Source organism: Mobula hypostoma, chromosome 3 (genome assembly GCF_963921235.1).
Source record: "Mobula hypostoma chromosome 3, sMobHyp1.1, whole genome shotgun sequence".
Lineage (NCBI taxonomy): Eukaryota > Metazoa > Chordata > Chondrichthyes > Myliobatiformes > Myliobatidae > Mobula > Mobula hypostoma.
The window spans coordinates 96,778,755-96,794,369 of record NC_086099.1 but is presented as its reverse complement, the minus strand read 5'-3'; the positions used below and the strand labels follow the sequence as shown (position 1 = coordinate 96,794,369).

At 40.2% G+C, this 15,615-nt stretch overlaps 1 protein-coding gene across 2 annotated transcripts in view; it reads left to right on the top strand.

Annotated features, from left to right (window-relative positions):
* The window catches only part of LOC134344162 (AF4/FMR2 family member 1-like), a 160,460-nt gene that overhangs the window by 126,943 nt on the left and 17,902 nt on the right, over positions 1-15,615 (top strand). For both annotated transcript variants that reach the window (XM_063043501.1, XM_063043500.1), the window contains exons 11-13: positions 1,839-3,014; positions 4,754-4,845; positions 13,676-13,916. In XM_063043501.1, coding sequence (XP_062899571.1) covers positions 1,839-3,014; positions 4,754-4,845; positions 13,676-13,916 — 1,509 coding nt within the window. The remainder of the gene's footprint in view (positions 1-1,838; positions 3,015-4,753; positions 4,846-13,675; positions 13,917-15,615) is intronic.

Here is a 15,615-nt window from a genome sequence, read left to right as displayed (position 1 = left end):
AGAACGGAGGAAGGCAGCAGAAAGGAAATTGTAAATCAGTTAGCCTGACACCAGTGGTTGGGAAGATGTTGGAGTCAATTGTTAAGGATGAGGTTATGGAATACTTGGTGACATAGGACAAGATAGGACAAAGTCAGCATGGTTTCCTTGAGGGAAAATCTTGCCTGACGAACCTGTTGGAATTCTTTGAGGAGATTACAAGTAGGATAGATAAAGGGGATTCAGTGGATGTTATATATTTGGACTTTCAGAAGGCCTTTGATGAGGTGCCACACGTGAGGCTGCTTACCAAGTTAAGAGCCCATGGTATTTCAGAAAAGTTACTGCCATGGTTAGAGCATTGGCTAAATGGTATCAGGCAACAAATAGGAATAAAAAGATCCTTGTCTGGTTGGCTTCCAGTGACTAGTGGTGTTCTGCAGGGGTTCAGTATTGGGACTGCTTTTTATGCTGTATATCAATGATTTAGGTGATGAATTGGATGGCTTTGTTCCCAAGTTTGCAGATGATAGGAAGATTGATGGAGGGGCAGGTAGTGTTGAGGAAACAGGTTGCAGAAGGACTTAGACAGATTAGGAGAATGGGAAAGAAAGTGGCAAATGAAATACAATGTCAAAAAATGCATGTTCATGCACTTTGGTAGGAGAAATAAATGTGCAGACTATTTTCTAAATGCGGAGAAAATCCAAAAGTCTGAGATGCGAAGAGGCTTGGGAGCCCTTGTGCAGAACACCCTAAAGGTTAACTTGCAGGTAGAGTCAGTGGTGAGGAAAGCAAATGCAATGTTAGCATTCATTTCAAGAGGTCTAGAATGCAGGGATGTGATGCAGAGGCTTTATAAGGCATTGGTGAGGCCTCACCTAGATAGAATATTGTGAACAGTTTTGGGCTCCTCATCTCAGAAAAGATGTGCTGGGATTGGAAAGAGTTCAGAGGAGGTTCATGAGGATGATTCTGGGAATGAAAGGTTTATCATATGACAAATGTTTGATAGCTATGGGTCTGTACTCTCTGGAATTTAGAAGGATGAGGGGGGATCTCATTGAAACGTTTCGAGTGTTCGAAGGCCTAGACAGAGTAGCTGTGGAAAGGATCTTTCCCATGGTGGGGGAGTCTAGGACAAGAGGGCACAGCCTCAGGATAGAGGGGCATCTATATAGAACAAAGATTTAGAGAAATTTCTATTGCTATGGGTGGTGAATTAGTGGAATTTATTACCACAGGCAGCTGTGGAGGCTAGGTCACTGGGTGTACTTAGGGCAGAGCCTGATAGATTCTTGATTGGACATGGCATCAAAGGTTACAGGAAGAAGCCCAGGGAGTGGGGCTGAGGAGGGAAAAATGAATCGGCCAATTTTAAAATGTGGAGCAGATTCAATGGGCCAAATGGCCTAATTCTCCTCTTATGTCTTAGGAAGCCAAAGCCTTCACACTTTCTCACTGATGCACTCTGACAATGGCTGCTCCAACAGTGGCCACTCTGTTTGAGCCTACCCTTCTTTTATTTGCAGCTGACGTTACATTAAATCTAACAGATGTTGGGTTGTTATATTAATATGAAATAGCTTCTTGAAAGATACATAAATTCTTAATAGTAGACAGCAAATTATTCAATTTTTTAACAACTCCCATGCTCAGTTACCTGAGAAATGGGCATTCATTTGCAATGTATGTTTAGATTGACGTTCTATGAAAATAGGAGTGCTAAGCTATTGCAGAAGTAATTTTAAATGTTAATAGTTTGAGCAGTATTCTAATTATACTTTTTTAAAACTGCCTGTATGTGTTTGACTTGTGTATTGCAGCTGATTTGTTTCATATTGTGGCCTCTATTATAGCCTGATCCTTCACCAGCAAATAAATGGCAACTTGATAATTGGCTGAATGTCAGCCAGCCAGCCATGCCTTCCAAGAGCCACAGCGAGTCATCAGATGAGCACATTTCCCAGGACAGCCAAAGAACTGATGCAAGGGAGGACCGTGATGGTACGGGTTCTAGCAGAGAGAAAATAACTATACAGGAGCCTTCTCCAAGCAGAAACAGACATCAGAAATCTTCTGCTCTGCACAACACCAATGATCAGCAACAAGCTGTTGGTGAAAAGAAACCTAACAAATCTATTTTAACCCTTGTACCTGAAGCAAACCCAGAGAATGAAGCTTGCAGATATGCTAATAATGACCAACCTCACACAGAGCACACCAAAGTAAAGGTAAAAGCTGTAGAATTGTCAGCTGAGAAAAGGGAAACTAAATCTTCAGCCAAGATTCTATCAGAAAGAAAAAAGCTCAAGAGTCCAATCCTGAATTCTGCCAAATGCAAGCAACTTGCAGGTAAAGTCTCTTTGTCTACAGACCAATGTTCAAACAAGGGTGAGCCACCATCCAATTATAATCTGCCTTCTGCTGCCCCTGTATCTCAGAGGCAGGAAAATGAGGCTAACAACAATAAATTGGCAAGAGAGTTAAGTAGAACTGCTTTTCCTAAATCTGTGGAGGTCAAGAACACAAAGGAAACAAACATTAGCAAGCTTGCCACAGGGGTCAAAGATGTAAACAGGACTACCCAGTTTCAGTCTGCTAACAATGATAAGCAGGAAACCAGGGCTTGCATCAACAAACCTGGCAGTCAATTTACAGAGGAAATTCACAGCAACATTAATAAACCTGGTAAGTTCAAGGAAGAAAATGGCAATACTACTACAAAAACCATCACAAAAGAACATGGGTCTAAACTGGTTAAATCTGTCAATCAGACAAAGGATAACATACTCAAAGATCAAGTTTTGTCAGACACAGGAGTTGGAAGTTTGCTATCTCCAATAAGAGAGAGTAAAGTTAATTGGCCATTGGTGGTAAAAATCGATTTAAGTTTGCTATCAAGAATCCCATCATCTTGCAAAGAGAACAAACTATCCAAGAACCATACAGTGGAACACACCAGCCAGAAGAATACGGAAGGATTGAAGGAGAGCAAAGAAAGCTCATCAGGCAAGACCAAGAGAAAGCATGTGGTGAGTGTTTCTCTTCTTCATCTTTCTCCTTCCACAAATCAAGATCAATTAATATCTTGGTACTTGTAATGTAATCAAGCATAGCCAAGTAATTGGCTGATGGGTTAATTTTCTGCCCCTCTTGAGTACTTCTGTCATCTTGTTTTGCAAAGAGCTATATTTCCTCACCATTAGAATTAAGGTTTTAACCTCATCTAACCTTTTATACACAAGTCAGCATGAATATCAAAGTTTGATGCTTATGATTCTCTTCAGATTGTTAAATTCAACTGTTTTGTTGCTATACCTTCCCTAGTGAAATTGGATTGGGCAGATTGACTGGTGTGAAGTGTGTGAATTTAGTACTGCAAACAATTATGCTAAATTGATTACATTAATCTTCCTTTTCATAGGCCATTTTTGATATAAGGTACTTTATGTGTGTACCACCCGCAAATGAGCTTAACATCATCTTCAATGAAGATCCAAATACAATGTGCACCTTGACTTATGAAACTGTCATTGGGCATTAGAGGTTTACATTGAAAATGCTCAGTATTTTACCATTCCTTCCTTGAACAGCTGCAGTACATGTTCACAAAAATCAGGACAAACCAAATCCCATAAATTAACACTCTATTTGTCCACATTTATGGACAAGGTCACCAATTGAAAAGAAAAATATCTGAAAAAGAAACAGAAATTCACAAGGTATTCAACAGGTCAAGCAGCATTTTGTGTAAAGTGAAACAGTATTCATATTTATCAGGTTCTCATGTAGGATTACGGACCTGGAACTTTAATCTTATTTTTATTTAGAGATACAGCATGGTAACAGACCTTTCTAGTCCACAAGCCTGTTCTGTCCAAATACACCCATGTGACCAACTAACCTACTATCCTGTACATCTTTGGAATGGGGGAGGAAACCAGAGCACCCAGAGGAAACCCACGCAGGCAGAGGGAGAAAGTACAAACTTCTTACAGACAGCAGTGGAATTCACCCTAGGTCGCTGGCACTCTAATAACATTACTACGATACCACGTCACCCAAGTTTTGTTTTTCTCTGTTGTCAATCATCATTTTCTGTTTTTAGATAGTACTCTTGAATATAAAATCCGGAATAAAGTCAATGGGTATCAGGAAATTTTCCATTGGCAAACGGCTTCCTCACACATAGAGAGATGAATGTGTTTGTTGAAGGCAATTATTTCAGCCTTGTGATATGTTTGGAGATTTCTTTTTCAAATTTCTTTAATTAATTAGACATATACATACATGCAGAAATTCTTAAAGAAATAACTATTGGCTAGATTGAACAAAATGGTGTAAAATTAATATAGTAGTGGTTAGTCTGCTAGCTGTATGTAGATTTTAATTCCTTTCTTGCAGTGAGCTTCTGTGTCGTAGTGGTGATCCTGCATTTCCCTTGAGATATTTATGTTGCTCTGATTGGCATTGACAGTGTGAGAAGGAGAAAGGGAGAAGAAACATGATGGTGTAATTTTCCATTTTGATCATGTGGCCCTGCACCAAGTATTTCAATTATCAAACTTGCCCACGCTGGTCAATTCTAAGTTTGCAGTTCGCTAATGTGTTGTCAAATGCTGATCCAGTCAAACTACAAGCCTGCTCCCGTGTAGAAGATATTTCAGGTTTTTTTAGTAATTGTATAAATGCTCAGGGCAGAATTCTACAGTAGTTTTATTATAAATGTCAATATACATTTGTATTTCATTTCTAAAATTTTTTGTTACAGATTGACATGGAAGGCAGTGAGAGCAAAAAGCAAAAGTTGGATAAAGAAAATAAGTTGTCTTCTTCAAGCCATAAAGAATCTATTCATAAGCGGTGTGTATCGGGTATCACAATTTCTAAAATTAGCCAGAGGGATTTAATGTGATACAGTTGAGCAGTTCTTAGCAGACACCTGTTGAACTTGGCCTTGCTGATTCAGTGGCCACAGTGAAAATTGCAGCTTCCTATACCATGCTTTGAATATATTTAGCCTGCAAACTGGCTGAAGTACAGAGTCATTCTGTGGTGGTCACAGAAAGAAATAAAACCAGTATTTAAGACCAGAACAAACCTTACATTTCTTTTACCTAGTGTGATTCAGTTAAATTTTGATACTGGCAATATCTTCAGAAAGTTTTATTAATGCATGTTTGCCAGTCTACACAGACTACAACATCAAACACATCTGTGGCAGTTTTGCTTGCAAGTAGAAGCCTGATATGCAAGTCTCTCTTATTCTATGCCAAGAAATCAATCAATAACTTATACTTGAATGTGTGAGAGTATTCTGTTTAAGTATCTTAAAACCACAGTCAGAATTAAATTCAGGCAAATCAGTAAGGCATAACATTTCTTTGGTTTTGTATATGCAAATCTAATGGAAGGCTGTGTCTTGAACTATCTTTGCCTCTGTATCTCTTCTGCTTTCGCCCACAAGCTACCTTTTCCCCCTGCCTGTGCCCACCTCATTCTGCTCAATCTCTGCCTTCTCATAAGAAATAAGGAACTGCACAATCAACCCCTCGAACCTTTACTGTCATTCAGTAAGATCATGTCCATGCTGCCTTCCCCCTCTTTTCCATGATGCTTGACTTCACCTTCACAGTTCTCTGGTAATGGAGAATTCCAAAGTGTGTGCACTGTCTGAGCAAAGAAGTTCCTCCTCAGCTCTGACCAAATTATTCTAAAGCTATGCCCATGGCTCTAAATAAACACTAGCAAAAGACATCTTCCCAGTCTCCACCCAATCAATCCCCCTCAATAAGATTATCTCTTGGCCTTCTCAAATCCAAATGATTGTAGGCCCAATCTGCTCAAACTTCCTTTATGCATTAAAACCTCTATCTCAGAAATCAACTCGGTGAACCTTCTCTGCATTGCCAGGTATGATCCCATCCTTCCTTAACTATAGAGACAAGAACTTGATGAGTACTCCTTGTAACTCACCAGCACCCTGCAATTTCTATTAAAGGTTCTGTACTTACATACTCTATATCCTTTAAATAAAGGCCAACATCCTACTAGCCTTCCTCATTTCCTGCTCTGCATGCCTGTTCTGTTTCACACTGCTGAAGTCCCGCTATTCAACAATATTTTGTAATCTTGTTCCGTTTACGTAATTTTTAAAAATTCTTTCTTCCAAAATGGATAACCTCCTATTTTCCCCCATTGTAAACATCATGTCCAGGCCTATCTATATGTCTTTGAGTCTGTATCCCTCTCGCAACTTGCTCAGCCACTTATTTTGGTCTCATCAGCAAAGATAGATGAAGTAACCGAGTGTGCTGTGGCCAACTCATTAATGTCATTAAAACTCCAGCACTGATCCCTGATTAAGTTTTATTAGTTTTTGATGGTTAATTTATACACTGTTTATTTCAAACCTGCTTTCTCTTGGTTTGCCAATCCTGCAATGTACTGCTTCCACAAAACAACAAATTTCACAAACTGTGCCGGGGATTTTACATCTGATTCTGATTAATTTTTTAATATCAAGATAGTAATTTGTGTGTTCTTAAGCAGAAATTATTTGAGACACTGTATCAGTTGTTTCTGGAAAACGAAATATACTGCATCTACTCATTCCTCTTTATTTGTGACATCCTAATGAACTCCAGCAAATTCGTCAAATAACTTCATTAAACCATATTGACTCCTATGATTTTCTTAATGTCTTACTACAACCTCCTTAATAGTCAATTCCAGCATTTTCCTAGTGACAGATGTTTGACAAACTGACCTTTAGTTTCTCATTTTCTGCCTCCCTTCCCTTTCTTCTCTGAGGGTATTATACTTGCAGATAGTCCTACCTCTGGAACTATTTAAAAAATTAAGAACGAATTTCCTAATCTCATTTTAGACCCATGTTTACTTTAGCTATTTCCTTCCATTTTATGTACCTGCAGTAAATCTGTTTTTTATTATTTACTAATTTGCTTTCACATTCTCCTCCAAGAGGACCACAACCTTGTCATAGGGTTTGGAGGCTTGCATGCCTCAACAACCAGGAGAGCTACAGTTTGTAGGCTGGAATCAGGGCCTTGTGCTTTGACTCTTGATAGGGTCATCCATGCCAAACAGGTTAAAGGGTAGAGGCCACCGGTCCTACAAAAATAGCAAAGAACAATCCTTCTATACAGACAGAGATGGAGGACCTTCAGTGCTGCCCTAAATGCCAGTGGTGTAGCAGTAAGTTTCACATTTTTTCCCAGTATAGAGGGTTCTTTTATTTGTTTTTTAATCTTCAGTTTCACATTTTTTTCCCCTAATTTTCTGGCCTAGTGGTAATACTCTCACTTTCTTTCAACTAAATTTCCTTAGTCACGGATCATGCATTAGGAACAGGGGAAATCTTCCCATGGGGTCCTGTTTTTTCCCTGGAAATACCTTTGATGTAATTTTTGAAACGTCTCTTTTAATTGTCTGCAACTGCTGATCTGCTGCTTTACCTTTTAATTTTTTTCCGTCACTCTATCCTCATGCCATTTTGATTCTCTTTATTTAAGTTTGAACACTAGTTTGAAACCCAATTGTCTCATCCTCAAACGACCTTCTTTGCATGCTCTATCTATAAGGATATTATTCCTTGATTTATATCCTGTATAATTACTCTTGGGGAAATCTGTATTATATTCCCACTAATGACTTTTTATTCTTTTTTCTTAGCTCCACATCTTGTGTTTCTGAATGGTTATCATCACACACTGTAGAAGTTGCAGTAAGGCAAAAATAGCCTGGGGCAGTTTTAGTCAAGTGAGACCACCCAAAACAACTCTGCTCACTTACAGACATGATGGGCTGGAGTGACTCCAGCAGTGGGCACTCAAACCAAATGAGTGAGCCTGTAGTGAAACTTTTCCACAAAGGTCTTCTTAAAACATTGTGACCCTTTACATAATAGGGAATGCCAGAGAAAGATGAAATAACAGAAGGATGTGAAATATACCCAACAACTAAGGCCCTATTTTTTTTACTAACTTTAAACTACCATCAGCTGTCTGCTTGAAAATTTGATAAGCTTTAACACCCCAGACTGTTGCAAGAAACATAAGGTTGTTACAGAAGGTGATTTTAACATTGACTGGGACTCCCATTCTGTAAAAGAACTAGATTAGATTAGATTCAACTTTATTGTCATTGTGCCGAGTACAGATACAAAGCCAATGAAATGCATTTAGCATCTGACCAGAAATGCAAACAATAGCGTTATTTACAAAATAACTGCGAATAAAAAAAGTGCTACAGCACCCAAATATAAAAGTACTGAGACAGTACAATATGGGTGCAATTCTGTTTAGCACTGTGATGAGACGTTCAGCAGTGTTGTTGCCTCAGGGAAGAAGCTCTTCCTGTGCCTGCTGGTGCGGGAGCAGAGGCTCCTGTAGCGCCTACCGGATGGAAGGAGAGTAAAAAGTCCATGGTTAGGGTGAGATGCATCCTTGATAATGCTTTTCACCCTGCCCAGGCAGTGTTTATGGTAGATGTTCTCAATGGTGGGCAATTGGGTGCCGATAATTCACTGGGCAGTTTTCACCACACGCTGGAGTGCTTTGCGGTTCAATACAGGACAATTGCCATACCACACTGAGATGCAGTTGGTGAGTATGCTTTCCATGGTACAGCAGTAAAAGTCCGTCAGTATCCTGGGGCAGAGGTGAGCTTTCTTCATGCTCCGCAGGAAATAAAGGCGCTGTTGCGCCTTTTAGATCAGTATGGAGGAGTTCAGGGACCAAGTGAGATCCTTGGAAATGTGGACACCAAGGAATTTGAAGCTTGATACATGCTCCACTACAGATGGGATAGTTTGTCAAATGTTCTCAGGAAAGTTTCCTTCATCGGTACATAGAAGTCCCAAGTGAGTGTGTGATACTGGATCTCCTATTAGGAAATGAGACCGGGCAGGTGACAGAAGTTTGCGTAGGGGGAACTTTGAAACTAATGGTATTATGATCATTAGATGCAAAGTAAATATTGAAAAAGATTGTCTGTGGGTTGAGATTCTAAATTGGAGAAAGGCAAATTTTGATAGTATCATAACAAATCTGGCAAGTGTGGATTGGGATGGTATTTTCTGGTAAAGGTGTACTTGGGAAGTGGGAGACATTCAAAACTGAATTTTTACAAGTACAGATCTTGTATGTGCCTGTCAGAATAAAAGGTAAATATAACAGGTTTAGGTAATCTTAGTTTTCAAGAGATATTGAGGTCCTGGTTTAAAAAAAAAGGGCACATAGCAGGTATAGACAGCTAGGAGCAAATGAGGTATTTGAGTAAAATAACTGCAAGAGAATATTTAAGAAAGAAATCGGGGCTAAAAGGAGGCACAAGGTTGCTCTATCAGACAAGGTGAAGCAGAACCTGAAGGGATTCTACCTAGGTTCAGAGCAAAAGGATTGCAAGGGACAAAATTGCTAAGGGAAGATCAGAATAGTAATCTATGCATGGAGCCAAAAAGATGCGGGAAATCTTAAATGGATTTTTTGCTTCTGTATTTACTTAGGAGATAGACATAGAATCCATAGGAGTAAGGGAAGAACAGCAGTGAAGTCATGAACCCTAAACAGATTGTAGAGGAGGAGGAGGTATTTACTGTCTTGAGGCAATACAAACACCTATGTCAGGATGCTGTTCATCAACTGTAGCTCAGCATTCAACACCATCATTTCCATAATCCTGATTGAGAAGTTACAGAACCCTGGCCACTGTACCTCCCTCTGCAATTGGATCCTCAACTTCCTAACCGGAAGACCGCAATTCGTGCAGATTGGTGATAACATATCCTCCTCGCTGACGATCAACATAGGTGAACCTCAGGGACGTGTGCTTAGCCCACTGCTCTACTCTCTCTATATCCATGACTGTATGGCTCAGCATAGTCCAAATACCATCTATAAATTTGCTGGTGGTACAAACATTGTTGGTAGAATCTCAGATGGAGATGAGAGGTCGTACAGGAGCGAGATAGGACAACTAGTGGAGTGGTGTCGCAGCAACAACCTTGCACTCAATGTCCGTAAGACGAAAGAGCTGATTGTGGACTTCAGAAAGGGTAAGATGAAGGAACACATACCAATCCTCATAGATCAGAAGTGGAGAAAGTGAGTAGTTTCAAGTTCCTGGGTGTCAAGATCTCTGAGGATCTAACGTGGTCCCAACATATCAATGCAGCTATAACGAAGGCTATACTTCATTAGAAATTTGAAGAGATTTGGCATGTCAGCAGATGCACTCAAGAACTTCCATAGATGTACCGTGGAGAGCATTCTGACAGGCTGCATCACTGTCCAGTGCAGAGGGGGGAGCGGGCTATGCATAGGACTGGAAGAAGCTACAGAGGGTTGTAAATTTAGTCGGCTCCATCTTGAATAATAGCCTACAAAAGTAGCCAGGACATCAAGGAGCGGTGTCTCAGAAAGGCAGCGTCCATTATTGAGGACGTCCAGCACCTAGGGCATGCCCTTTTCTCACTGTTACCATCAGGTTGAAGGTACAGAAGCCTGAAGGCACACACTCAGTGATTCAGGAACAGCTTCTTCCCTGCTGCCACCGGATTGCTAAATGGACATTGAACCCATGAGCACTACCTCACTTTTTTAATATACTGTTTTTTTTGCACGATTTTTAATGTATTCAATATAAGTATATTGTAATTGATTTACTTATTATTATTTTTTTCCTTCTCTTCTGTGTTATGTATTGCATTGAACTGCTGCTGCTAAGTTAATAAATTTCAGGACACGTGCCGGTGATGATAAATCTGATTCTGATTTAGGGTGGATAAATTCCCAGGGCCTGACAAGGTGTTCCCTCGAACCCTGTGGGAGGCAAGTGCAGAAATTACAGGGGCTCTAATAGAGATATTTACATCATCCTTAGTGAAAGTTGAGGTATCAGAGGACTGGAGGATAATTAATGTTGTTTTTCTGTTTAAGATAGGCTCTGAGAAGTTATAGGCCAGTGAGCTTGGCACCAATAGTGGGAAAGGCATTTGAAGTTATTCTAAGGGACCAGATATACGAGTATTGGATAGACAGAGACTGATAGACCGTAAGACCATTAGGTATAGGAGCAAAATTGGGTTATTTGGCCCATAAAGTCTGCTCTGCTATTTCATCGTGACTGATCCAATTTCCCTCTCAGCCCCAATCTCCTGCCTTCTCCCAGTATCCCTTCAAGCCTTGACCAATCAAGAATGTATCAACCTCTGCTTGAAATATACTAATGATTTGGCTTCCACAGCTGCTTGTGGCAAAGAATTCCACAGATTCACCAATCTCTGGCTGAAGAAATTCTTCCTCATCTCCATTCTTTTGTTGTATTTTTGTTTTATGAAATCATCATTGAAAATGATGCTATTTGTTATGTTTGTACTGACCGAAATAAATTTCATTCATTCATTCTAAAAGGATGCCCCGCTATTCTGAGACTGTGTCCATTGGTCTTCGACTCTTCCATCATAGGAAACATCCTCTCTGCATCCATTCTATCAAAGCCTTTCACCATTTGATAGCCTTCAATGAGATCATCCCTCATTCTTCTGAATTCTAGTGAATACAGACTTGGAACCATCAAACAGTCTCCATATGACAAGCCATTCAATCCTGGAATAATTTTCGTGAACCTCCTTTGAACCCTCTCCAATTATCAGCACATCCTTTCTTCGATGATGAACCCAAAACTGCTCACAGTACTCCAAGTGACCAATGCTTTATAACATCTCAACATTACATCCTTGTTTTTATATTCTAGTTCTTTTGAAATGAAGGCTGACATCACATTTGCCATCCTTACCACAGACTCGACCTGCAAATTAACTTTTAGGGAATCCTGCACAAGGACCCCTAAGTCCCTTCCCACCTCAGTTTTTTGTATTTTCTCTCCACTTAGAAAATATTCAATCTTTTATTTTCCTCTACCAAAGTGCATGACCATATACTTCCTGACACTGTATTCCATCTGTCATTTATTTGCCCATTCTCCTAATCTGTCTAGGTCCTTCTGTAGCCTCTCTACTTACTCAAAACTATTTGCTCCTCTGCCTATCTTCACATTTTCTGCAAACTTTGCAACAACAAACCTATCAATTCCATCATCCAAATCATTGACATATAATGTAAAAAGAATCAATCCCAACACAGACCCCTTATGGGGTAGGGCAATGAGGAGTGCTGTAGAACAAAGGGATCTGGCAATTCAGGTCCATGTTTAATTGAAAGTGGCAGCACAGTCAATAGGGTCATAAAGAAAGCTTTTGGCACATTGGCCTTCATAGATCAAAGTACTGAGTACAGGAAATGGAATGTTATGTTGAAGTTGTATAAAACATTGGTAAGGCTTAATTTGGAGTATTGTGTGGAGTTTTGGTCAACTACCGAAAGGAAAGACGTAAAGGTCAAAAGAGTACAGAAAAAATTTACAAGGATTTTGCCAGGATTGGAAGACCTGAGTTATAAGGAAGGATTGAAGTTAGGACTTTATTTCTTGGAGCATAGAAGACTGAGGGGAGATTTGATAGAGGTATTCAAAATTGAGGGATATAGACAACAGTAAATGCAAGCAGACATTTTCCACTGAGGTTTTGGTGGGACTACAACCAGAGGTCATGGGTTAAAGATGAAAGGTGAAAAGTTTATGGGGAGCGCAAATGAAAACTACTTTACTCAGAGCTTTGTGAGAGTGTGGACTGAGTTGCCAGTGCAAGTAGTGTATGTGAGTTCAATTTCAACATTTAAGAGAAGTTTGGATAGGTACATGGATTGCAGTGGTATGGAGGGCTATGGTCTGGGTGCAGGTCGATGGAACTATACAGTTTAAATAGGTAAGCGTGGACTAGATGGGTTGAAAGGCCTGTTTCTGTACTGTACTCTCCTTTGACTCTGAGGATGTGAAGCATACCCAACAACAAACTTGGAAGTTTTACTAACTGCAAAGTGTCATCAGCTGTCATAAAGATTTCGTTGCCTTTAACACCTCTATTGTGAATGGCAATTGATCTTGCGAGTAAGGATTTCGAACATGTACAGGGTACAGTTCACAATGATCAATATCCGTAATTGATAAGCCAATTCTGTATAAAAATAGCCGTTTTCTGTCCAGACTTCAGAACAGTGGGGGTGACGGGGCCCCACATGGTTCTCCTTGAGCGCAAGTAAAATAAAAAGAATGCTTGAGTCATAAGGTTTGTGTGTTTAGTCATAGTCATAGTCATACTTTATTGATCCCAGGGGGAAATTGTGTGTGTGTGTGTTCTGGGTCCAGTTATTTTATTTATTTTATTATCAGTGACGACAGTTACTTCAACAATACCACTTCCGCTGCCTCTCCTTTCCAAGCCCACCACTGTTCCTTCTGTTACCCTCCTCTTCCTTTCTTCCTTGCTCCTTTTCCTTCCCTCTTATCCTTCCATTTCAAGTATGTCCCGTAATCTGTAATAGGAAAAGCAGCATTCTAGAGATATAGGCAGAAAGTGCTTTAATATAGGCTTTCCATTTTGTTTTCATTGAAAAGTACCTAGACACAATGACTGAAGTGTTTACATTTCACATTAAAAGTATATTCTAAACGTTTGTCAGTAATTTGTGGCAAGAATCTATTTGCTTATACAAGTAGTATCTAGATGTAATTGTTCCTGAGGCAATGATGTCTTTTCACTCCTTCCTTTTAGAGCTTCTACATCTATCCCTGAGAAGGGAAAACCATTTGTACTGCCACTTCCATCTCCTGTACCAAAACCAGCAAAGGTTGCCCACAATCGGACTGACAGTGCAAGTAGTTCTTCATGCCAAGTGTCCACAGTGAGTGCTAGTGATAAGGTTAAGAGCAGCATGAATAACTCTGCATCAGGATTGCTACCTTCTAAGCACAAAAGAATGGAGGATAAACAGTCAGGACATCTGAAAAGCAAGGTAAAAAATCAATTCTGCTTCATTTGTTGTCTAGTAAAGAAACGGTTAGTTCTGGTATTTTTTCCATATACAGTATATAGTTCAAATGCAGACTTCCAAATGTCTTGATGAATCTTAAAGGAGGATAGATGTCAGATTATGTTTTTAATTTGTTGGTTTGATCTGAACAACTTCCCACCTTGTGGAGTCCCAAACCCACTCAACCTGCTTCTACTTCTTCTCCAACATCCACAAGCAGGCCTTATTGTTTCAGCCTGTTCTTGCCTGAGGAAATTATTTCTTCCTACCCTGATTGTTCATTCTCCCTTCATCCAGGTCTTATCCACTTATATCAGTGAAACTTTTAATGACCACCACCACTTGGACAGTTCACTGTTTCCAAGCAGCTCATCTTCTATTTCCCAAATATCTTCTATCTTTTGACTTATCAGTCAACAGAATTTCTACCACCTTCAATGACATTACATATCCAGGCACATCTTTCCCTCCACTTTCAGCATTCCAAGGGACCATTCTGTCTGAACTCCCTGATCTACTCTTCCATCTCTACCAAACACACTTTTTGCCATGTGATATAGAAACATAGAAGATAGCTGCGGGAGTAGGCCATTCGGCCCTTCGAGCCTGCACGCCATTTATTATGATCATGGCTGATCATCCAACACAAAACCCTGCACCTGCCTTCTCTCCATACCCCCTGATCCCTTTAGCCACAAGGGCCATATCTAACTCCCTCTTAAATATGGCCAATGAACTGGCCTCAACTGTTTCCTGTGGCAGAGAATTCCACAGATTCACCACTCTCTGTGTGAAGAAGTTTTTCCTAATCTCTGTCCTAAAAGGCTTCCCCTTTATCTTCAAACTGTGACCCCTCGTTCTGGACTTCCCCATCATCAGGAACAATCTTCCTGCATCTAGCCTGTCCAATCCCTTTAGGATTTTATATGTTTCAATAAGATCCCTCCTCAGTCTTCTAAATTCCAATGAGTATAAGCCTAGTCGATCCAGTCTTTCATCATATGAAAGTCCTGCCATCCCAGGAATCAATCTGGTGAACCTTCTTTGTACTCCATCTATGGCAAGAATGTCTTTCCTCAGATTAGGGGACCAAAACTGCACACAATACTCCGGGTGTGGTCTCACTAAGGCCTTGTCCAACTGCAGTAGTACCTCCCTGCTCCTGTACTCAAATCCTCTTGCTATGAATGCCAGCATACCATTCGCCTTTTTCACCGCCTGCTGTACCTGCATGCCCACTTTCAATGACTGGTGTATAATGACACCCAGGTCTTGTTGCACCTCCCCTTTTCCTAATCGACCACCATTCAAATAATAATCTGTTTTCCTGTTTTTGCCACCAAAGTGGATAACCTCACATTTATCCACATTAAATTGCATCTGCCATGAATTTGCCCACTCACCTAACCTATCCAAGTCACCCTGCATCCTCTTAGCATCCTCCTCACAGCTGACACTGCCGCCCAGCTTCGTGTCATCCGCAAACTTGGAGATGCTGCATTTAATTCTCTCGTCTAAGTTATTAATGTACATTGTAAACAACTGGGGTCCCAGCACTGAGCCTTGTGGTACCCCACTAGTCACTGCCTGCCATTTTGAAAAGGTCCCGTTTATTCCCACTCTTTGCTTCCTGTCTGCCAACCAATTCTCTATCCACATCAATACCATACCCCCAATACTG